The 24218-nt window shown below is 40.5% G+C and overlaps 1 protein-coding gene across 2 annotated transcripts; it reads left to right on the forward strand.

Annotated features, from left to right (window-relative positions):
* The first annotated feature begins 389 nt into the window (after positions 1-389).
* c2cd2l (c2cd2 like) lies at positions 390-23592 on the forward strand. 2 transcript variants are annotated; one of them, XM_081615404.1, is made up of 15 exons: positions 390-692; positions 964-1423; positions 13788-13883; positions 14314-14433; positions 14630-14740; positions 15281-15394; positions 15549-15648; positions 15770-15902; positions 16111-16175; positions 17152-17273; positions 17476-17647; positions 17725-17826; positions 18124-18218; positions 19416-19629; positions 20586-23592. In XM_081615404.1, exons 2-15 carry the CDS (start codon positions 1043-1045, stop codon positions 20837-20839), a joined length of 2079 nt encoding a protein of 692 aa, XP_081471530.1. In that variant the 5' UTR covers positions 390-692; positions 964-1042; the 3' UTR covers positions 20840-23592. The 2 variants fall into 2 exon arrangements, with proteins under 2 accessions (XP_081471530.1, XP_081471529.1); XM_081615403.1 differs by having other exon boundaries at positions 391-692; positions 18085-18218.
* Positions 23593-24218: the final 626 nt, after the last annotated feature.

Consider the following 24218-nt stretch of genomic DNA (forward strand, 5'->3'; position numbering starts at 1 on the left):
AATAATACCTAACAAGACAAATAAACAAAAGTCACAATAATTTGCTAATACTATGAAATACAGAATAACTTTTTTATGCAGATACACAGGTATTAACATAAGTAATAACAGGTTAGATGTTCTGATAGAAAGCCTAAAGATATGACATGTGGAAGACTCTTTTTAGGCTAATAATAAATTCTTCCATTGTTAAATACATGTTATAGTCATAAATAACTATAAAGAGTTATTATATTATATTATATTATATTATATTATATTATATTATATTATATTATATTATATTATATTATATTATATTATATTATATTATTATCTAAGTGCCTGCTTTTATTTTGAAGTTCTTCCCTTTCGCAGCTTGTTTTTGTTCATCCTTTCCTCCTCCACGGCGCCCCCTGGCGGTCACTGCTCTCCTCTGTCAGGTCGTCATAATAAGCTGGTATCAGCGGCAGGGCTGTACATTCAGCGCAGGTTTTAAACAGCTCCCAGGCTGTAATGTCCTGACAGAGAGCAGAAGGTTTGCTTTGGGATCCGTAGAGGACAGCGGGGAGACCGCGGCGGACAGGTCCCTGAAGGGACGGAGATGGGACTCATCTTAGCCGCTGGGTTCGCTCCGTGTCGCCGTGAAGAAAGCTTCATTCCCTTTCGCTTACCTGGAGGCTGCAGCTCGGAGCCTTTAAATTAAACTTCAGGTTGGTGCGAAGCTGCTGTTGATTGGTTGTCTTTCCTCCGTTGATGTCCGCGGCGTAGACCTCTTGTTTAGTCTGCATGAGTCGTTTTTTTATTTGCTGTGGAAGATATACGCAGTTTTCATTACAGCGGCTTCTGCAGTGCCTCGGAAACATGCTGGGTGACCCAAAAATAACCACATCAAAGTTGGGGAGGGTGCAGGGGGGGTTGCACGTTGAATCCCTCTGTTATAACCTGTAAAATATCGTTGCGTTTGTGTGTTTTCATCTCCAGGCTAAAAGTGAGTCGACCTGCTCTCAGTTCTGATCTTTCCACCTGGACCACAGGATATGAGAGGCTGCAGGAGACGCTGATGGAGCTCCAGGAGTTGAGCTGGCTCTGTCTGGTGGCTCTCTTCCTCGCCTCCTTGCTCATAGTGCTGGGATGGCTGCTCCAGTACTCGCTGACTGTACTGCGGCTCTGGAAATCCAGGAAGGCAGCCAAGCAAGGCGGCCGAGAGACAGCCTGGCTGCAGCGGCAGCAGCATGTCTTCTCCACGCAGCCCCAACAGATGCAGGCTGGAGGCGTATGGGGCTTTCTGCTGATGAAGCTGCGCTCTGGCAAGGATGGAGCTGCTGCCTCTGAGGCCGGGGTCAAAGGCCTGCTGACCTCCCTGTTCTCCTTTAGGTCCTTCAGGGAGCACTGGCAAAGAACCTGGGTGAAGGCTCTGAACGAGCAAGCGTGTAGGCATGGGGTGAGTTGAGAGCCTAAGCAGGTAAAGGTTTTTTTATACCCTGATGCACCTGGGATTACTCGATTAAACAGACTTGTGAATAGTTAAGCGGGAGTTCATGAGCCCGTGGGAGGGAGGTGTGGGAGGTTTTTTGTTTGAGTGTTTCTAATCGGTGAGAGGATGGATGGGTAGAGGCTTGCGTAACCGCTCTCAATCAATGCACAAAAGAGTAAAGAGGCGAGACTAGTCAGCGTAGCCACAGCAACACCCACACATAGTAAAAATAGTGCGAGATGGATGTGTGCTATACAAAGAGAAAATCACATCTCACCTTTTTCCAGATGCTTGTGTCAAAACAAGCTGCGTAAGTGAAAGAATCGTGGTGGTCAGTGCTTCGGACAGCTGCCAGACTGAAAACTGTTAGGGGCTTATCATGCGCTTCTAAAGGTCCTTTTCCTCAAATAGTTCCTTTGATCTGTGTGAATCAAAAGTCTGGACTTCACAGTCGGGTGTTTCCACTGGGGACTTACAGGGGCAAAGAAAGGCTCCCCCTTTTCCCCTAGGATCCCCCCACCCCCACCCCCACCCCCACCCCCAACTCTCCTGTCACTCGCCCCACTTATAAAAAAAATGCTACAAAGCGAACGTGTGTGGGAGTTTAAAGGGGGTCAGATCAATCCGCTCGGTGAACCTGCAGCCCAAATACGGCGACTCCATCCGCCAAATATAAGCAGGTAAACACCGGGCGAGCTGTCAAACAGACATGATGAGTTCAGCACTCATGTCTAATTTAGGCAGGGATTACCTTTTTCTTTCTTTCTTTTTTTTAGTATTAGCACCTTTTGTTAATTTTGATGGGATTCCAAAGTACACCTTTTCCCAAAGAATTGGTCCCTGTAAGCTTCTCCACATTTTATCACGTTGCACTTTACGTGATAAACAGACACAAAGTAGTGCAAACTGTGGAAAGAAAAAATACATGAGTTTCAAAATGATTTACAATCTTAGAAGTCTGGTGTGTAGGCTTTTTAGAGCCACTTTTCCTCAGAATTTGGTGGCAAATCCTTTGGCTATTTTTCTACCAGTGCAGACACCGAAACTTCCAGCTTTTCTTCCTTTCAAAATAGCTGAAGCTTAGTTACAAAATCTGCCCAGCTTACCTGAAGCCGCTGAAGAAAGATCTCCCCTCAGCATGATGCTGCTACCACCATGTTTCACCATTTGGATTTGTTTGTTTTGGGTTAGCTGTTTGCTACACATAGCATTTTATTGACTGTGTCTTCTTGCCGCTCTTCCATTAATCCCAGATTTTTGATTGTGTGGAATTGTATTTACAGGTGTCGAAGTAAACGAGGCTGAATACGGATGCACAGAATAATTTTTAGATTTTTATTTGTAAAATTTATGAAAGCCATTCACTATTGTAGTTTCACTCGCCAGTTGCTTCGTGCCATCACCAAAATTTGCAGTAAAAAACTTATAGTTTGTGGTGGTAAGGTGACAAAAAGGGGAAACGGTGAAAGGGTATGAACTCCGGAGAATTTAGCACGATTCGTCTGAGTAAAATGATTTTTCCTAGAAAAAGTCTCATTTCCAGTCCACTGCAGAAAGTGATAGTCGTGCCAGCTCAGTTATCTTTCAAGTTGATCCGTTTTGCCCTTTGAAGCTGTTGGTCACGAGTAACTCAGCCAGCCTCCACTGAACCTTGGCTGCACTTTGGACACTTTAACGACTGTTTTATCCTTCCAGATGCTAGCCGCACTTTACCGAACCTTCATTCATAAGACGGCCATGCAGTCATAAAATAAACCACCACGTGGCCAACATGTGGTCACTGATAGCACAATCGCCTTTTAGCAAGGCAGTTATAGGGATTGTGCTCAGATTGAGCTGTTTTCACCTTTAACCTTTAGAAATGGTTAAAAAGAGGGAGACTTTTTTTATTTCTTTGGACTTGGCAGATGGGGTGAGGTAGAGACAAGCTGCCTGGGTCTTGTTTGTCTTTGCGAGAGCCAAAGTGTGCTCAGCTCAGTCATAGCAATAAAATATCTGCTGCGCACTGAGCAATCTGTCTCTAAATGTGTCTGGGTTGTATGCAAATCAGCGGATGGTTGTCGAACCCTTAAGCACCACAAATTTCACCCGTACTTTAGAGAGTAGATCAGAGGATGTGCACTTGGACCCTTTCTAGCCGAGATAATCCTTGCTTCCAGGTATAAAGGTCACGTCATGTACAGTTAAAACCAGATATTGCAAAGCAATTTTTTCTGTTGGGCAATAAATCAGACTAAACATTTCTTGTTTTAGATCAGTAGGATTACTTGAAAGTATTTCTAGTTCTTCTGCTGGAACTTTGGCCCGTTCCTCCTGACAGAATTGTGTAACATCTGTGTAGGCCGCCTTCCTCCTGCACACCTTTTTAGCTGCTCTTGCAAATTTTCTTTGAGACTGAGATCAAGGCTTTGTGATGACTTCTCCAAATCATTGACTTCTTTGTTGCTCTTAAGCTACTTTGTAACCAACTTAGTGGTATAATTAGGCTCAATGTCCATTTGGAAGTCCCAATTTAGGCAATTTTTAACTTCTTGGCTGATGTTGTGATGTCCTGCTTTGGTAGATCCACATAAAGTTCTTTCCTTTTAATGTTTTCCATTTTGCGAAGCGCACCAGTTCCTCACCTGACATGATGCTGCCACCACTGTATTGCTGTTCTTAAGCTTTCAAGCATCCTCCTTTTCAGACCGCAGGACAAGTATCCAAAAACACTCGTACCTGACTTGACTTTTTTGGTTGCTTTTGAAGTGATGACTTCTTTCTTGCTGAGTGGCCTTGTAGCCCAGATAATATAGCGTGACTTAGTCACCAGAAACCGGACGGGAAAAACCTGCTTTAGGATTTCGTCTGGTGGCAAGAAGCAGCCTTATCGCATTCTTTGCCTCTCGTAAACATCCAGCGTCCGCCACTTGGCTGACAGGTTCCTGCAGCTGAGGTGAAAGCAGACACGAGAGCGGCGCTCTGCACCAGGGTCCCTCAAGAGTCACATTCGGCTCTGACTCGCGCTTCACGGCTCTGTTTCTGCGCGAGACAAAACGTGAGCCACCCTGCAGGAACAAAGTCATGATGTGGCTTCAGTTCGTCACAGATCAACGTCTAAATCCTTCACAGCGCATACGATTGATGCTGTCAGGAGGGAAATACAAATAAGCATACTGAAAGTTATGTTTTGATAGAATTTGAATCTATAATAGAAAACAAACCCTAAAACATTATAGATGTGTAAGTGCTACAAATTGCTGTACTCGTTGGGACATTAAACTGGTTTAACACCAGAGATTTACTGATGTCAACTCCTGTGCTATTTCTTAGAAATTCCTTCGGGGAGTTTTTGGCTTTTCTCTCATCATAAAGTGAAAATACAATTGTCTAAGAAACCTAATCAGATGTGTGAGAGCAGGGTGTGGTGTAAATAACAAAGCTGAGTGTTTGTCTTACTGAAAATGAAAGTCAGGAAAGTTCAGTGAGTAAAATACTGATTAAACAGTGGGCACCCTTTTCAGTTTTTCTTTTAAATGCACAACTCAAGGAGTGTCTTGATTGTGGAAACAAAATCAGAATCACAAGTTCTTTTTTTTCCATTCTGAAATCACACACTGTTACTCATAGAGCTGGAAAAGTACAATGCATGAACTTCACTCGAAGAACAGGATATTCATTATGTTAATCACTCTGTTTTTGTAGTTTATTAAAATGTAATTTGAGACCAGGCTTTCGGTCCAGAGAAGGGGAGAGTGGAGGAGTTCAAATATCTCAGGGTCGTGTCCACGAAAGTTTTATGCATGTTTTGTTTGCAACAACTCTTTATAGAGCCTCCACTCATCTCCTGCGCCAGTTTCATTTATGAAAGGCCAGGTGTGTGTGTGTGTGTGTGTGTGTGTGTGTGTGTGTGAGTGTGTGTGTTTAAAACATCGCTAACAATTTGTGATTTATGAGGCAACTCGGAAAGGAGGTCGTCTTTATCAAGTTATGTTAAAACCGTTTTGCGAGAAACGCTGTTGTTAGAAGAAAAACGATGATGGTGAAGCCATTACTGACCGCATGTTTATGTACACTTTTTCCAATTAATCTTAATTTTTTTCTATTCAACCATATTGATCCATTGGACTTATGAAAAATGAATGAACGCAACAATCCACGGCCGGCAGCTACAGCATTTTTTGAGCAATAGGGAACAAAATACAATATTATTATTTTTTGTTGTTTGCGTAATGACTCTCGGAAATTGTTATACATTTACTTAAGCTTATAATACTGTAATAAACAACCCATCCCTGCAGTAGATGAAAAGAGGCAGACAATGAATCTGATGGACAAGATAGAGAAAAAAAATGTTATTTATTGTTTTTAAGTTTTTACCGCAAGACAAACATGTCAGAAACTGTGTAGCGTGACTAGGCTGACAAAATAACCTGACAGCGCATCACTGATTTCTGACAAAACAAAACTATTTATGACGCATAGATGTCAGCAACACAATAGGCTTCGACACGCCATCTCATCTGAGCCTGTTAAAAAGAGGACACAGACATTATTATCTACGATATATGAAAATGGAGAATAAATTATTGTTTTTGACCCAGCGAGACAAATGTCACAGATATATTTTAATTGCATTGATCTTAAGGTCAAAATAATTTAGTTCTCAGACTGCACATAAAACACAAGCTGCTGTATTTCCCTGAGTGAGTGCAGCTGCTCGTTGTAGAAAAAGATGGGCCTCTTGATTATTTATACAGAAATGAAATCCTTTTTCTTTTGCAAATAGTCTGAATAATGTACTAAAAGATCAAGCTTGATTTGGGTTTATTCATTAATATTTTCCCCACGTCAACGAGGAATCCTCATTCTGTCTCTGTAATGTTGACTCAGAATTGTGCTTCTCATAGCAAAACCTTCCTCAGGGAAGATCCGACCTTGACACCCAGAGGCCGCAACAATGGGATGAGAGTAATAAAGGCTTCAGAGGGCCTGAGACTCACTTTCAGCACAGCTTCCTGTGTTTCCTATCAATGCTGCATGGAAGGGTTTCAGACATTGTTGTTTTTCTCTAGTCTGTGGCACCTCTTCTTGAATGATAGTTTTGTCGTGTTGTTGACGCTTTCGGTCCTTATGGTCATAAACTCAGGGCTGGATGTTACTTGAGCAGGGATTGAAGTGGTGGTTCCTTGTGGGTGACGTAAAAAATACATTTACGTCACCCTGGCCTGGCAGATGAGCAGATGGTCGAGCGCATGGTGGACTGTGGACAAACTGGGCGTCTGCCCACATTACTTTACCAAACAGCGCTGTAAAGTGACTGACTACCTGTTAGTGCAGTTGAGTTACACATACTCCTTTGATATTCCTAAAGTCACAAGATTTTAATTCTTTGTCTTCAGATTTATCACCTAGCACGAGTAAAGATTAGAGAACAGATTCCCAAAGCTTTAGTTGAAAAAAGAAAGGATGGATTAATCTGTGGATATTCTGTCATTTCCTTCACAGTCTGTGAGGCTACCTATACTTTAAAAACAATTAATTGCAAGACCCACTATTTCCACCATCCCTAAAGTATTCCAGTGGCCATGTAAGTCAAGGTATTTTCTTCATTTCTTTGAGATGAAGGAAGTGGCAAGATTTTCAATGTTTTTCCAAAAGTGTTCACTCCCTGTTAAAATGCTATGTTTTTGTAGTGTTAAGATAAATAACCAAATAATACATTGTACAATCCCAATTCCACTGAAGTTGTGACATGCGTAAAGCATAAATAATACCAGTCTCCAATGACTTTCAAATCCTTTTCGACCTATTTTCAATTGAATACTCTACAAAGGCAAGAAATGTAATGTTCGAGCAGAAAACGTTATGGTGGTTTGCAAATATTCACTATTTTGGAAGCTGATGCCTCCAACATTTTCCAAAAAAGTGGGGACAGGGACAACAAAAGGCAGGACAAATTGAGGAATGTTTTAAAAATATATATATTTGTTGGGAACATTCTACAGGTGAACAGGTTGATTGAAAACAGGTGTCATTGAGTATGAACGGAAATCGTTCACTAGACACAGTCTAGATTCCTACCAAAGAGAATTGAATCTGTTCAATGTGGTCAAAACGTTCTTCATCAAAGTTTCAGCTTCAGAGTGTTCACACTTGTGCAACTGAGCTATTGCACATCAATAAGATATTTTCTCTTTGTTTGGGTTTACAGAGCTAATATCACACTTAATGTGAAAATGCTTTGAAGTTATTTACCATGGTCTCATTTTTTGCATCCTACCTGACATTTTAATAGGAGTGGTTATACTTTTGAGAGCTACTGTACAAATCCGCCCGGTATAATTTTACTGAGCTAAACATCACTCCTGCCCTCCTGTTATTCTCCTACACCTTCAGGACATCAGAATGTCTGGTGTTTGACTCAGTTCTTTGTCCATCTGCATGCTGAAGTATTTCCTGTGCAAGCTGTTGTTATATTCATGACTTCGGAGATGCGACAATTTGACTGGGTTACTTTGCACAGACGGCTTGACAGACTGGCCACCCTCGATACGCAGAATATAAAGCAGCTGACACAAGATGTGGAGCAGTCATCACGGGGTGATGGAGGAGCACATAACGGGGTGCATCTGCTTGAAAGGAAGCTCCCTGTTCTCTCACAATCTGCAATTATAAGGAGCCTTGTGATTAGCTTCGTGATGCAGTTAATTTCAATGGCTGCCAGTTGCTGGAAGATTAATGCCCTGTGATTATGCTCAAACACTGTAGATTCCTTCCTAACGACGGGGGATATTAGGCACTCAAAGCTCATTTAATATGAAAGTGCAGGAAACAACCCGTTTTATCCTTCAGTCACAGCTGTGGGCGAGATTAATCTTCAGCAGCCGGATTTACTTTAATAGCCAACTTTTACTAAAATTGTCAGTTCCCTGAGGTTGATTGAACAAAACTGGTTTGACTACAAAAAGATAACGTATGGTTTTAATTTGACTTGAACCTTTTGTGTGACACGTCAAAGCACCGTCGTAATCGTGATGCCAACATGTGGAAAAGGACAGTGTGGATGTAATGCGTACAAGGCTAATGTTACTCAAGTATCATACATTCACCCATACCATGTTTGTACTGTGATTTAGTGACGGTATCGATAAACCCTCATTCAGTGCTGATGGACATTGTGATGGTGGGAACAAAATAGAACAATGATAAAAATGTGGGCAAATAACAGCTGATTGTCATCGCAGTTTAAAAAAAACAAAACATTTGTATCATTTGATAAATTTGTCTGCCTTGATGTTATGTTTATTCAATTTCTTGTCATTTTCAATCCATTACAGTTCAATTTACCAATTGTTACAAGAAGTTGCATTGAAGAGTAATGACTTAATTTGAAGAATGAATTACTCAAAGTATAGGTCATACCACCATGCCGTGGCAGCCACTTGAAGCATTTGACTGACCTGTTTGCAGGTTATATGACCCCAGGGAGGAGACTGACTGTGGAAAGAGCTGTTTTTAGTCATAAATATCTGAATAACTTACAAGAGGAATCATATAGAGCAGGACATGGATGGGATGGGAAATGACAAAGGAACTAGATAGTCAGCTGAGGTGGAACGGCTAATGGCAGAATGACAGAGAAACTGAGGGAAAGAGACTAGTTACGAGAAAGGAGCTGAAATAAAACTTAAAAAGCGCTACAAACCAAAAGGCAGGAAATAAATGATACTACTACAAACAAAGGAATTTACTGATGGGGAAAAATCAAAATGGCAAAAATAAACAACTGATAGTAGCAAGTCCTCTTCTAACAATAATATACCCAGAAGTAATTATAATTGTAAAGGAACACAAAACAAAACCAAAACACAACATCAACATGCCTAATTTGATTGAATCTTCATCGGTACAGACAGAGCGTCAGCATTGCATATCATGAGATTAAACCATGTGACAGTTGGTTCATTGACATTATGGTGTCACAGTAGTTTTGTTTTTAGCAGTAGCACAGATGTGTGCTATATAAACCGTGTCTCTAGGCTGTTGGGCTCAGGCCACATCATATTTTTACATATCCAAATAATCTGTGGCAGACTGTCCTAGTTAAAGATCCTACGAGGTATGTCACAGGATCACATGAAAATAAAAAGCATGCTGGTGCATTCATTGCATCTTTGTACAACATAGAAGTGCAAGATAAATAGATATTTGTGCAATATTAACTGCCACTGAGTCATCACTTGTCTGTGTAGTCAACGCTCATTAAAACTTGACTGGTCAGTAGATTAAATGAATCCCTGAGTATTTTAATATCAATCAGTCTAACCTGTTTGTACGCTCATGTTTATAATGCACAGACAGACAGACATGATAACTTCTCACATTTTGTTGCTGTAGATTTAGACAGAGTAATTTTAATTAATTTAAAAATTAAGAGCCCACTGCTCTGAACCCCATTGAAAACCTCATGGTTATTCCACCAAATATTAATTTTTGAACTGAGTTAAAACATTAGTATTGTTGTTTCTAAATGAAGTTGCTCTGTAGTTTTCCAATTATACTTTGGATTATAACTGAAAACCAAATGGTATCCTGGGCTTGTCAATTAATAAAAGTTTCAAGAAATTTGATGCATCTAATCTGGAGAATCCAGAACTCGGTACTAAAACTTTCGTAGAGCCATCAGAGTGAGGCTTATCAACATTTATGCTTGAGGAAGTAAGTGTACAAAAATATCAAACACTCAAAGTCAAAACTCATGAGTCAGATTTAAGTTCAACCATCAGAATGAGACAAGCTTATCAATATTTATGCTAGAGGAAGTTGGTGTGCAAAAATATTTAAAGTCAGCTGTTCAACTAAAGCTCTTGTTTACCAAGGTAAACATTTTTGTTTCAATATGTTGCAGTTTGCATTACAACTACAGTGCATCATGGAAGCCATGTTCCTTAAATATGTATTTTTATTTTACTGTGTCTTTGTGCAAATGTCCAGATTAGTGTCATTGAACCAGTGGGGTTGTTTTTTATTCGTCATGTGCGGTTATAAACCTTATCAATTTAAACGTGATCAGAATGTCCCCAGTAGGAGCGGCATGTGTGTCTGCACTCCTATGCAAACAGTTTTTACTTGTTATAGTCTTGGCCTCGGATTTGCAAAGTAAACAGAAAGCACACAAAAGGAATCATCCAAAAGGGTCATCAGAAGCCAGAGGGCCGGGGTATTTCTGGCTGACCCACATGCTTTACAGAACCAGCTGGACCCAGAGGGAGTGATGCTGACAAACCTGAAATGACACCATGGATGTCCTTAGGAGGCTATCTACACACTTGTCCTTCTCATGGACCGGCAAAAATTCGATTCTGTGATTAAGCAGAAACGTTTTGTATAGTACTTCTCACAAAACACAAAAATTGTAAATAAGTAAGTATTATATGTTCTATAAATCACAAAGCTAAAAAATAAAGGTTTCGCTTCTTGCTACTCAAAAATACACTGTCAAAAATTAAGAGCCCACTGCTCTGAACCCCATTGAAAACCTCATGGTTATTCCACCAAATATTGATTTCTGAACTGAGTGAAAACATTAGTATTGTTGTTTCTAAATGAATATGAACTTTGCATCTTTGCATTATTTGAGGTCTGAAAGCGCTGCACCTTTTTGATTATTGTGACAATTTTTCATTTTCTGCAAATAAATACCAAATTTTTTATTTGAATTTCAGACATGTTGTCAGTAGTTCATAGAAAAAAGAAAAATGTTAATTTTTCTCAAACACATACCTATAAAGAGTAAAATCAGAAAAACTGGTCATTTTAAGTGCCCTCTTAATTTTTTCCTGAGCTGTGTAAATGAGCATATATACATCGTATAAGATGCATAAATTATAAATATTTTCAATACAGAAATTCTTAATAGAAATTTTCAAGATTCCATTCCTCAGTCTTTCAGTGCGAGTGTTTCTCACTTTTATTCTGTCGTTAGAATAAAATGAGAAAATTAGTTTAAAATTCAAAATCACCTTCAAAAACAGACTGACAGAAGATGTGCCAGAGCGATACCGTCTGCTACGTTGCTGCTACGTCGCTGCTACGTTGCCGCTTGTCAAAACAGTGACACATCACTGTTGTGTCTCCAGTTGTAGGGGAAACATTTTACTACAACATCCTCTGGACTGGTGTAGTCAGAGTACTAGTCAGAGTAGTCAGAGTTATCAGCCCTTCTGAAAGTTTATATGTCATTGAACCAGTGGTACACATATCACTCTGGCACGTCTATTAATAAACATGACTCGAATGCATAAAATGGAGGCAAACACAGTGTTATCCGCTTCTACCGCTAAGAGTTAGCATTGCAAGAATGAGCAAATCCCACTGTAACCACACCTAGTGAATATTATCATTAGCAGTAAGTGAACAACTAAGTTTTTCAAATATTTTATAGAGACACTGCTGGAGCTGCATGGATTCTATGTTCTCATTGATAATGTTCAAAAATACTTTGTTGATCCAAAAGAGAAATGGTATCCATGTCCATATCCTAGTTTTTTTTTTTTTAGAAGTAACGTGTATGAATACTTCCTGACTCCTTTTTACAGATTGTGGATGATTGTTTTTCTGAATGAGCCTTGTAAAGCACTGGCAACCTCTCCAGGGTAGTCTTCCTGTTGGCCTAATGAGAGCAGATATAAAAAGAAGTGGGTATGTAGACAGTAGACAGATACATTGATGGGTTAATGAAGCTGGAGGAGTAAAAAGTTCAGCCCAGATAATTAGCAGACAATGAGATGAGCTCTGATAGGACACACAGAGAATGCAATTCTGGTGACCCAACGTTCCCTCGGGCCGTATTGTAATGTGATCCATGTTGGCAGCGTGGCTATTGTGTTTCCTGAAGACATTTACGAGAATAGAAACTTGCCCCTGCTTTTTTATCAATTGGTTACTGTGTTTGACGCTCCAAAGAGCCACAAATCTGAGCTGGAAATGCTGATTCTGATTTGTGTTGTATTTCTGCTGTGTTTGTTTTTCTGATGATTCAGTGGCTCAGGCTGCATGAGCCACTGTCTTTTCCTGCATCTCTGCTGACGATGCTTTCACCTGTCATTTCTCTTTTGTTCCGATCGTATTTTTACGATTCACCAATCTCTTATTCGACAGCAGCCACATAAACCTAACAATCTGTAGTCCATCACATATTTTCTGCAGTTTTGGATGTTCAAAATGATTGGACATCTGTGCAGGTTTTCTAGCCAGCCAACTGAAGTAAACACAGCCAGTTGTACAGACCAGTCATGTGACTGCAGTGCTAGTCTACGTGAACCTATGTAAGCTTGCAGTGTTACATTTGGCCTCCTGCCTGTCCGCCTGCAACACTGACACACACACACACACGCACACACACACACACACACACACATTGTAAACTTCATTATATCCCCCTCAGCTCTTCTGCCCCGCCTCTACTGTTGTGTTTGACATAGATTGGACTCGGACCCAGCGGAACATATGCTCTGACAATAGGAGATTTGTTTTACCGCACTTGTATCATCTGTGCCGGTTAAAACCGTCCAATCGAACCAATGTTTTGGTCCATATGCACAGAACCGGACCGCTGGTGTTTCCATGATTTCCTTGGACTTCTTCTCAGTAATGAGACACCAGTTTGTGTTGCACGGGCTATCCTCCGAGCCAGACTCTCAGGCAGGAAATGTAGCTTTGCTGTTTGCATGACTAAGCACTGACTGATGCAGTTTTTGTAATGGATGTTGCCGGAATAACTGACTCGCAGGATTGGCTTAGCAGATCCAATCAGTAGACGTTTATTAGGGGCCAGTCTGTATAGATTTCTATCAATTTCTGCTTACTACCAGAAAAATATGTTTTATTCATAGTTTTTTCTTTTTTCTTTTTAATTACAAGTATGCATAGATCCAGATTACCATTAGTCCACTTACCCAGAAAGCAACCTTTGCTTTTATTCAGCTAAGCGCAGGCATTCAAATGCAGAACACGGGTTTCTCCAATATCTTAAAAATTATTATCTTAGTAGCATTTTGCAAAGGAACACTTTTGAGAAAATTTAACTTTGGAAAGCACTAAAAATGACTTTCACTCTCTCTTGGATCAGAAAGAAGCATTGATTGCACGGTTTCTGCTTTAGACACCACAACTGGAACCAAATATGCTTTAAATGTCTGACCTGATAAACGAGAAACACGAGAAATGTATTTTACTGTTGGTGAAAGGCAAAGTACAGCAGAATCTTTCCTGCCATACGCCATGTGTGTGTGTCCTATTTTTCCTGTTGTGTACTTATTACAATTTTCTCCTTCTCTTCCTCCACCAGAGTTCCCTCCAGATAACTTTTGACAGCAGCCTCCAGCTAACCGCTGGCTCTGCAATAGATAGCGTGACCTGCACTGACCAGTCAGCGAACAAAATGGTAAGAAATATATTTAGTCTTAATACTGCCTTCTTCTTTTCTGTATTAGTAACAAAAACCGAAATGTATTTTATTTGCATTTTATGTAGGTGGTACATCTCTACCACATGAAATCCCAGTTGAACACATTAAAGTTGAACTGGGTAATTCATCATACATCCAGATAATAAAGACCAACTCTTAAACATTTTACGGGACAAATATGTCTCCAAATGACTTATTTTTTTGTTGTTATCACCTCAGTTCTTGTGTGAATGCGTTTGACAGTGATAAAATTGATTTATCTGTGTGACAACGTGGCGGAGTCTCTCTTTCTGACAGTGAAACCTGTCTTATCTCCTCTGTCCCGTCATGTCTGACACCGCGCTTTGCAGAGACAAACCCAAGATAGGTTTTCTGTGACGCGTCTCGTCCTGTCTTCCTTCTGTAGGTGTTACGCTGTAAATGCTGGGTAGACACGCTGACGTTTCCTGTGACTGTGACCCAGCAGTCACCCGCTGCTGTTTCCATGGATACGTATCAGATCACTACTGCACCGATGATGGCTAAGGTACGAAAGCACAAGGCCAGAGCCGTTTAAGCTAAAAAAAAAAAAAGGCATAAAATTATTGAAATGTTCTAGTCAAAATTGATACTACAGACACATGGGTTGGAATGCACAGACTTTGTTATTGTTATTATTCTTGCTTTTATCTTGCTTTTTGTCCCTCCGTCGGATGGGTTACCTGACTGTCTGTCTCCGACAGGTGGACGTGTCCCTGGAGGAAGTGGAGGACGAGGGCTTGCTGATATCTTGGACTTTTTCCAAGCAGTCGTCATTTTCTCTCACCGTGTCCCTGTGCAAACTGCAGAGACAGGTAAGAACATTCGATAACCGACACCAGGCTTATCTGATATACCCTGCAGCCAGCGAAGGTCTCATTTCTAACACAGCTCCGTCTCTTCCAATCAGAAGCGTGCATGCATTCAAATAAAAAAATAAAAAAAATCAAACGCACGCCATGCAAATGTTTTTCTTGTTTTTTGTGCTCCCAGATTCTTTTAATAAATCTGGAGCAACCTATTAGGAATTTGCATGTGAGTCACTTTTTAGCCCATTTAACTCATCGTGAGTCACGGAGGAAATGTCGCTCTGGAAGGTTGCAGCATGAGCATGCTTGCCCCCGCTCATTTGCGGCAACCAAATATTTATCATCGCTAATTAATTTCACAAATGACGACGGTCAGAATTAGAAAACAGGGATGTAGGACAAACCGCGAATGGAGAAGAATTTAGAATATGATTTGAAATAATAGGAAACGAACATTAAAGCAGGGATTTTAACTGGTTCTGTTTAACTCCACGATGCTGAGCGCCGTTAGAGGAGGACTGGATGTCGCTGTTTCTACTTTCTCAGGGCTCGGAGGCCGCAGCAGACCTGGACATGATCAAAGGAATGGTTGAAGACACGCTGTTCAGCGCCCACCCGGCCATGGTCCTCAACCTCAAGGCCTCCATGTCTCCTAGCGTGGTGAGAGAAGCGCTCTGCTTGTCACTCAGAGGACAAATTAATTATCATCTATTTTTTGACGCGAACGAATGCCAGGGGCTGAATTCTGCTGATAGATTATGGGTTTAAGTAGATTAAAACTCCGTTCTGCACTGTCATCCCTGTGCACCCCCAGTCCCCAATGGACCGTCTCTCAGTGGGAGCCAGCTCCACATCCCATGGGTTCTTAGTGAGGCGGCTCCTTCTCCAGCAGCTCAGGGTGACCTTAAGTAAAGGTCAGATATTCTCTCCCTGCATCAGATTGTTTCCTCTTAGCTTTTTTTTATTTTTTATTATTATTATTATTCTGCTGAGAGTCGAGCTCTCACGTCCTCGCCGTGTTGTCTGAACACACAGGCCTGTGGTCCAGATCAGGGGAGCTGTGCTGCGTCCTGAGTCTGGACCAGCCGTCGGCAGAGAGGAGGACCTGCTTCCTGCCTGTGCCGAGAAACCCCGACGCTGCCCTGGAGTGGAGCGAAGAAATGACTCTGTAAGCTTCCACGTGTGCTTCATGGTTCTGCAAGATAAACTTTTTATTTTATGTAAAATAAGACATAAGAGTCACAAGCTGACAGCAAATTAAATCAGTGTAAAAGACTCACAAAGTAAAGTGTTTGACAGTGTTTTACATTTTGACTCTTCCACATGTGTTCTCCTTCGGGTTCTGAGAAGTTCTTTTTTTTGTGTGTGCATTTAAGGGAGCTTGGCCCGGAAACCAAAGAGCTCAGGTTCAGGCTTTTGGAGCGGAGCAGCACAAGAGAGCGTAAGGAAAAGCTCAGTAGCAATTTGTTGCTGGCAGCAGTCCACAAACCTGATCAGTAATGTCGTTTAGACTGTTAAAGCAAAATCATTCGTGTCTGAAACTGCACAGCTGGCAGACTCGCTGAAATAGATTAGTTCTAGGAAATGCTCACTATTTAGTACCTTGGAAAAGTTTTTGTACCTCTTGAACTTTTTCAGCGTTTTTGCCTTGTTACAATTAAAAATGCCAGTTTATTTTACTGGGAAATATTTGATAGACCAACACAACGTAGAACGACATAAATCGTTTTAACAATTTTTACAAATTAAAATTGGAAAGGGGAGACTTGCTTTTGTATTCAACCTCCTTTACTCTGCTACTCCAGAATAAAATGTTGTGCTTTTGTAAGTTAATTATTAAATCCAGCTGTTCTGTGAAGGCCTCAGAGGTTTCTTAGAGAAAATTAATAAACAGACAGCACAATATAAACCAAGTAACTCTGAAGACGTGTTAGAATGTTCTCAGTTCAGTTTCAAAATGTAACTTTTGTCCAATATGCAGAACACTGTGTGTGATGGGAAGCTATCACTACCCGTTTCCCTGAATACATTATCCACATCCTGAAACACGGTGGTGGAAGTGTCAGCCTGTGGGATGCGTTTTTGATGTTTAGGGAAGCTCTTCATCTAATCTGAATGTGCGTGAGTTGTTTTGTAAAGAATGGGAAAAAAATCTTAAGAGTCCAAGATGATAAAAACGTGAAGCTTCAATTTAAAATAGAAAAAACATAAAAATGAAACACTTCCACTTTACAACCATGTGACATTTGTGATGGTTTATTACAGAAAGTTCTAACAAATTGCTCTATTTGAGGGAGACAAAACTTTGAAAAGTCTCTCAGCTACAGAAAAGGATCACATTCTGTACGTGTTGTAAAAATTAAAAAAGTGTATCGGAGGGACTCGTAGTGATGTTTCTCTGTGCTCAACCCTCACAGAGTTTCTTCCTGGTCACGCCACCATCGCCATAAACCTGCAGTCTAAAACCCCAACTGGGCAACACGTTCTGTGTCTCAGCTCCGGTCCTGGCTCAGCACCAGACGCCACCATCAGCACAGAGGTGAGAACAAGATGCCTTTACAGTTTTTATGAAAGTTTTATAAAGTTACTTTCATCCATTAGAAGCTTTTTTTTTTCTGTCACAAATTCAACTTAAACATTTTCCCATTAATGGAGTGTTTTTTTTTTTTTTTTTTAAGTTACTGTGCTTTATTTGTTTCTGTTGAATATTACATCTTTATCTAATGCTTGTATTTTTCTAGCTGCTGTACGTAGAAACCGTTGACCCTCGCAGTTCCCCGAACGCTTTCTCTATTCGCTCCTCGTTGACCCCTACGAAGAAGGTCGACGTGGATCGAACAGTCACGCCAGATGGCACCATAGTCACTACCGTCACCACCGTGCAGTCGCGAATGAAGCTCGATCGCAGCCCAGGTTTGTCTATAGGGCCCAGAACTTTATGGCGCCCAGCTGCTGTACATTAGTAACTGTACAGCCATTTTGCCTTTCAGGTGATTCCCCGCTGCGTTCACCATCCAAAGTCGAGGTGAGCGAAAAGAAGGCGGCCGTGTTGGTGGACGAAAGAGGCAGCAGCAGCAGCCCCAACCCGAGCAGTGAGTCGCACACTGAAAACCAGACATTGTTTTGCAAAACAGATGCAAAGTAGGATAAGCTGCAAGCAGGGATGTAACACGAGTGAAGAGGAATGCTCTTCTTTTACACGTTATGCACTCTGTCTGGACGCTTCTCTTCAAAAAACTCATGCAGCTCTTTTGTAGCACTCGCGTCCCAAATGTCATGCTTAGACACAAATGTCGTTTCCGGTTTATTAGTGCAGCGCTGACGTAGATGTGTGTGTTTGTGTTGCTCAGAGAGCAGTCGCCTGTCTAATGGCCTGGATCCTGTTGCAGAGACGGCCATTCGGCAGCTGACAGAGTCTGCATCCAAATCGGCCCGGAAGACGCCAACAAAGAGGAGCACACTGATCATCTCCGGCGTTTCAAAGGTCAGAGAGCGGACACAGCGTCCTAAGGAATGCGACTCAACCTCAGAATCGTTTTTTATGTCTTCTGCTTACTCTTAGTAAAGTGAAAATATTGATATTTCAAACTTTGGGCCTATTATTTAGGAAATATGACATTGAGCCTGACGATGTGTGCGATCTATATTTAGTCTTCAATTACGTCCCCTTCACTGTACCAGATAATAGTGGAATGAAAATCTGACCTGATTTTTGCATGGAAATCAGTAAAAAGTGTCGGTGTGTTTAAATGAAATATTCCACATATTGTTAGAGTGTAGACACAGATTTCTGATTATATATAGAAACATATACAGAAAAAGTGCAAAAATATTGATACGCGTTGTCAGTCTGGTCTGTTGTTCTACATTACTTGCTTCATACAAAGGGTCTGGACTCCTGTAAAGTGAGAAACGATTGCTTCCTGGCGACATTGTGGATTGTGTTGAAGTTTTCAATTTTACCCAATCGTTAACGTTTGGCTGTCTCGTTTGTAATGCGCCAGTGAAGCTTACTGGAAATTGCCTGCACTGTAAACAACAGTCCTCCATTGCGAAGAAATAAATACCGAGCCCAAAGAGGCGGCTGCTACTGTTGATTTAATATTTAGAAGTGTGGCCAACACAGACTGAACGACATTGTTTACTTCCTCCGCTACCGCTGCTAAAGCTACAGGCAAACTACAATTCTAAAACAGCGTAGAAAATTGACATCATCGTTCACATGTTTTCTGTCTGTTCACTGACTGACCCCGTTAAAATCCAACATGAGAAATTGAGCTCAATGGGAGAAATCACACACGGAGTGCTGAAGTGAAATGAGAATCGATCGGAACTGCGTAGGAAAGCAATGGATGGTACAATCACATCAGTTTATTTAATCATAATTATATTCACCTCTTCTGAAGAAGAGCATCCCCACAATATGATCTCCTGGGTGTAACATGGCCCAAAATTTCATATTTTTTGAGAGAATGACTAGTTATTGATTCTTCCACCTGATGTGTGATCCTCTGCAGCTCCTCCAAAGTTACCATAGGCTTTGATCTTGGTGTCCAGCTCTGTCTTAATGGGCTTAAAAATACATTTGGAATCGCTGTAATAGAAAAACCAACAGCTCTGTTCAGTGTCACTAACCTCTTTCTCTGATAATCGGTGATGAACATCTCCATGTTTCTATCAGGTTCCTCTCACCGAGGACAACTGTGCACTATCAACGGGCTACGCGGCCGCCATGGACGCGGCCATGCACGGCAACCACTTCAGGTCGGGGCACCACCAGGACCCGGATGAAACCACTCCCTCTGACGTGTCGGAGCGCCCCTCTGTGGACGATGTGGAGTCTGACACCGGGTCCGCCGGCGCCTTGGAGACACGCAGCTTGAAGGACCATAAAGGTAACGTCAGAGGAAGAGGTATTAAAATGTTCAATTTGCAATATGAGAGCTTACCTGTTCTTAATTGCTTTAAAATATGATTTATGTTATAGATTACATCTTTTTAAATTATCTTTTACAATTTTGTTTACAATGTAAGTACATATTGTATTCTTACATAACTCTAAAGTTGGGTTGTAACTAGTTACATTTACTCAATTACAGTATCTTGAGTAACTTTCTTGAAAAAATTTACTTTTAGGAGTAATCTTATTATGAAGTATCATTACTCTGTTTGAGTAAAATTTCTGGATTCTCTACCCGCTGTGAGTAACTTCACTGAATGAAAAACAAATATGTTTTAACCAAAAATTCACCAGACACAGACACAGTTTTTGTTAAAGTTTCATTAGTTTTATATTGAAAGAAACTGATTTGGAAAAACGTATATTTTGCCTAATTTTGATATTTTTTGTTATTTGTATGAATTATTGTCATTTTGGTCCTTAAAATACCAACATTTCCACGCAACTTTATATTTTGGTCCATCTCATTATGTCATTTTTAAATATTAAATGATTGATAAGCTGATCCGTTACTCGAGTCGACGTTTTCCCAAATACTTTTTTACTCTTACTTAAGTAATTTCTTGGATGGCTACTTTTTACTTTTACAATAGTAAAAATATGTTGAAGTATACTTCTACTCTTGCTTGAGTGTAATTTCTGAGTACTCTGCCCATCTGTACATAACTCTGACTTCATCTACCAATTGTAGTTGACAAATGACTGGTTGAGCAAACACTGCCCTCTAGAGGCTGTAGTGCAACATATGCAGAGTCCAGATTAAATTGCCTGTTCAGCAAACATAATTAGCGCTAATAAATTAAATCAACGAAGGGTTTATGTCAGGAATCAGCCGGTCATTATGTAGCTCTGCGGGTGAGTGATGTGTTTTCCTCTGTCCGCTCTCGGCAGTGGGCTTCCTCCAGAGCGGCTCCAAGCTGTTGTTCCGCAGGAGACACAGAGAAAAGGAGCCCTGTCTCAGCCAGTCCCACGAGGACATCTCCAACATGGGCAATAACTTTGCAGCCCCGGCCGCGGGCCCCACCCGCAAAAAGTCTGGCAGCTTCTCCCGGCGCATCATCAAGCGCTTCTCCTTCCGCTCGTCCGGCAAATCGAAAGGCAAGGCCGCTGCTACCAACGGAGGAGCGAGCTCTGTGGATAATTAATTATAATCATGAAAGGGATTATTAAAGGCTCTGTGATCAGCCCTTAACAAGCTGGCAATCCCAGTGGGTTACAACCTGCACTTCTTGAAGGAAGGATGTATCTGGAAGGAACACTCTGTGAAATGAATCTTGTTCTCCTTCAGTACAAAAAAAAAAAAAATTATGAGATTAATCTAAAATGGGATGGTGAACTCGGTTTTCTTTGGCGAGAAGTCTGCTGCTCAGTGAAAATAATCGCTGCAGTGAATTTTTTTTATTATTCCTATTTAAACACAAACTACTGTGTTTGATTAAGACGGGTGGTGGAAATACTCTAAAACTATATAATCATGTAAAAATGCCAGTGTGACGTTGCTGGATGCACTTTGGACTGAGGTTCTCTGCTTTTTTTTTTTTTTTTTAATTTTGAAGGTTGTAAAAATATAATTTATTATTATGTTATGCGTGTCTCTTAAATGCTATTTATTTAATTCTTGCCAAAACCAAGTCATTCTACTTGCATTACTCTGTAAATTAATGACAGGCGTGCTTTCTATGCAAATTTCTTTTTAAATACATTTAAGCAACATGCCAGAAATCTATCTCAGCTGAACTGTGCTGTGCATTTATATCTGCTTAAAAAAATCTTGTTTCATGTTTTAACTTATACCCTAAATCAAAAAAGATATGGCATTTATAATAATTTTGTGTTATGTAGTTGTTTTCTGTGGCATATCATATTAGATTTGAAGGTTCAGACAAACTTTTTATGCTGGCAATAATTTTATTCATTCTGAATTTAGTTTTAAGCGGTCAGGTACTCAAAGGGATTTCATTACTGTAAATACTTTCATTATTGTGCAACAACACTACTTGCTCTGTGTTAAATGGCTCTAAGTACAATAATAATCCACACTAGTTTATTATCACTCTGTGGCCAGTCAGAAGTTTTTACATTCTTATTGGCATTAAATATGTTTATTTGAGCAATTGAACCATTATTATTTAGGGTGGAATAATCACAATTAAAGCAGTTTTACTGAATGAAATAGTTTAAAAACTTTGGATTTGATGCTGTTTTTTGCTAATCCACAGATATCAAATCACAGATATCGAAAGTATCCATATATATAGTGACCTCCAGTCTTCCATAGCACTCTATTGAGTTAGTTGGATTCTTTCTGCAGACTTGCCTCTTAAACATGGCGGTCCATTAATCCATCAATTTTAGGACTCCATCAGAACTCACTTCATCTTTTCCACAACCAACTTCTGCATCTAAACCATCTACCAGCAGATTTCAGGTAGAAGCACCACCGGCGACTAAACAACCAGTTTTGTCTTTAATCATGAAACTTTTATCAAGCATGCAATTATCTTGTTCATATGGTTAGCATCTTATTTCAGTGGAGTTTGTAGTTGCCCACTTTGAGCAGATGCTTCTTTTTTTTCTGATTCATATTCTTGTAATTACATTACTGTTGCCAGTTTATGAAAAACCTGCACCTGTGCATGGACATTGTAAACTTTTATTTATTCATTTGAGGTAATAGTTTTGGTCAGATTGTTAAGTCTAGGGTAGTTTGGAGTTCCAACAAGACAATAGTCCCAAACGCTCATTAAAACTAGTTTGATAATGGACAATCCCAACTTTAACCATATAGAAAAGTATTTAGCTTGGATTAAAAGCCAAGAATGTGAAAAGAAACCGATCAATTTTTATGAAGAATGGTCACAAACTCAGCCAGAATTACACCAGAAGCTTTTTAATGGCTAAAAAATTGTATGGTGTCATTTAATCAAATATCAGTGAAGGTGTATTTATACACTGCTCAAAAAAATAAAGGGAACACTTAAACACCACAATATAACTCCAAGTAAATCAAACTTCTGTGAAATCAAACTGTCCACTTAGGAAGCAACACTGATTGACCCGACGAGGGTCCCCGTTGTCAATTGGTGTCGCTTCCTAAGTGGACAGTTTGATTTCACAGAAGTTTGATTTACTTGGAGTTATATTGTGTTGTTTAAGTGTTCCCTTTATTTTTTTGAGCAGTGTATATTTGAGACTGAATATCTAATATTGTCCCTGTGTGGATTAGATAAAATCCTGCACAAATTCAAGGTTGTTTTAAAATATTATTGAATCTGATTTTTGCATCATTCCACCCAGACAAAAAACAAACATCAAAATCACCGTTAAAAGATTCAGATAATTTTTTATTAATGATGAGTATTTACAAAACTGTCAGAGCGTTTGAAAAGCGTGCAAAGTGGCTCAGCTCAGGCAGAGTGAACATGGAATGTGATTTTGTGTGGAAGCAGATGAACTGCACTCAGGGCTGGAAATTCAATTATTAGTAACTGTACATTAGGAGGAAAACTGCTGCACCCATCAAACTGTACAGGATTTCAGCTGTTTTTCAGATAACCTACAACGTGACTGCAATAATTTTGCGACATGAGAAAAAACAAATAATTCAATATCCACAATATTCAATATTGTTCTTCCTCATCCACCAGAAGAGACGTTAAAGGATCCCAAAGCTGGAGCCACCGCTCTCTGAGAAACTTGCTGTAAAAACATAAGTACAATTAAATTTAAATGTTTTACGACGCAAGAAAAGCCACTTCGTTCTCTCAAGGAAACTCTGCAAGACTGTAAATAAAAATGTGACGTTTATGTAAATCAGTGGCTTTAAATTTTAGGATACACATGAACTCTATCACACTTTCAAAATCTAATTTATTGCAAATAAATTATTTTTCAAACATCAAGTTGTTTTTGCATTTTGTTCCAGAATTTTGTTTTTTTTCTTTCTTTGAAATAATTTGTATTTTATTTTTTTTAACAGTAAATGCTGTTTATTGGGACATATAGTGCTTTGCAAAGGTATTAATAACCCTAGAATTTTTAACCATCCATCCATCCATTTTCTTCCGCTTATCCGGGGTCGGGTCGCGGGGGCAGCAGCTTCAGAAGGGAGGCCCAGACTTCCCTCTCCCCAGCCACTTCTTCCAGCTCCTCCGGGGGAATCCCAAGGCGTTCCCAGGCCAGCCGAGAGACGTAATCCCTCCAGCGTGTCCTGGGTCTTCCCCGAGGCCTCCTCCCGGTGGGACGTGCCCGGAACACCTCACCAGGGAGGCGTCCAGGAGGCATCCTTACCAGATGCCCGAGCCACCTCAACTGGCTCCTCTCGACGTGGAGGAGCAGCGGCTCTACTCTGAGTCCCTCCCGGATGACCGAGCTTCTCACCCTATCTCTAAGGGAGAGCCCAGCCACCCTGCGGAGGAAACCCATTTCGGCCGCTTGTACCCGTGATCTCGTTCTTTCGGTCATGACCCAAAGCTCATGACCATAGATGAGGGTGGGAACGTAGATCGACCGGTAAATCGAGAG

The sequence above is a fragment of the Poecilia reticulata genome, chromosome 14 (assembly GCF_904066995.2).
Source record: "Poecilia reticulata chromosome 14, P_reticulata-male-v2, whole genome shotgun sequence".
Classification (NCBI taxonomy): domain Eukaryota; kingdom Metazoa; phylum Chordata; class Actinopteri; order Cyprinodontiformes; family Poeciliidae; genus Poecilia; species Poecilia reticulata.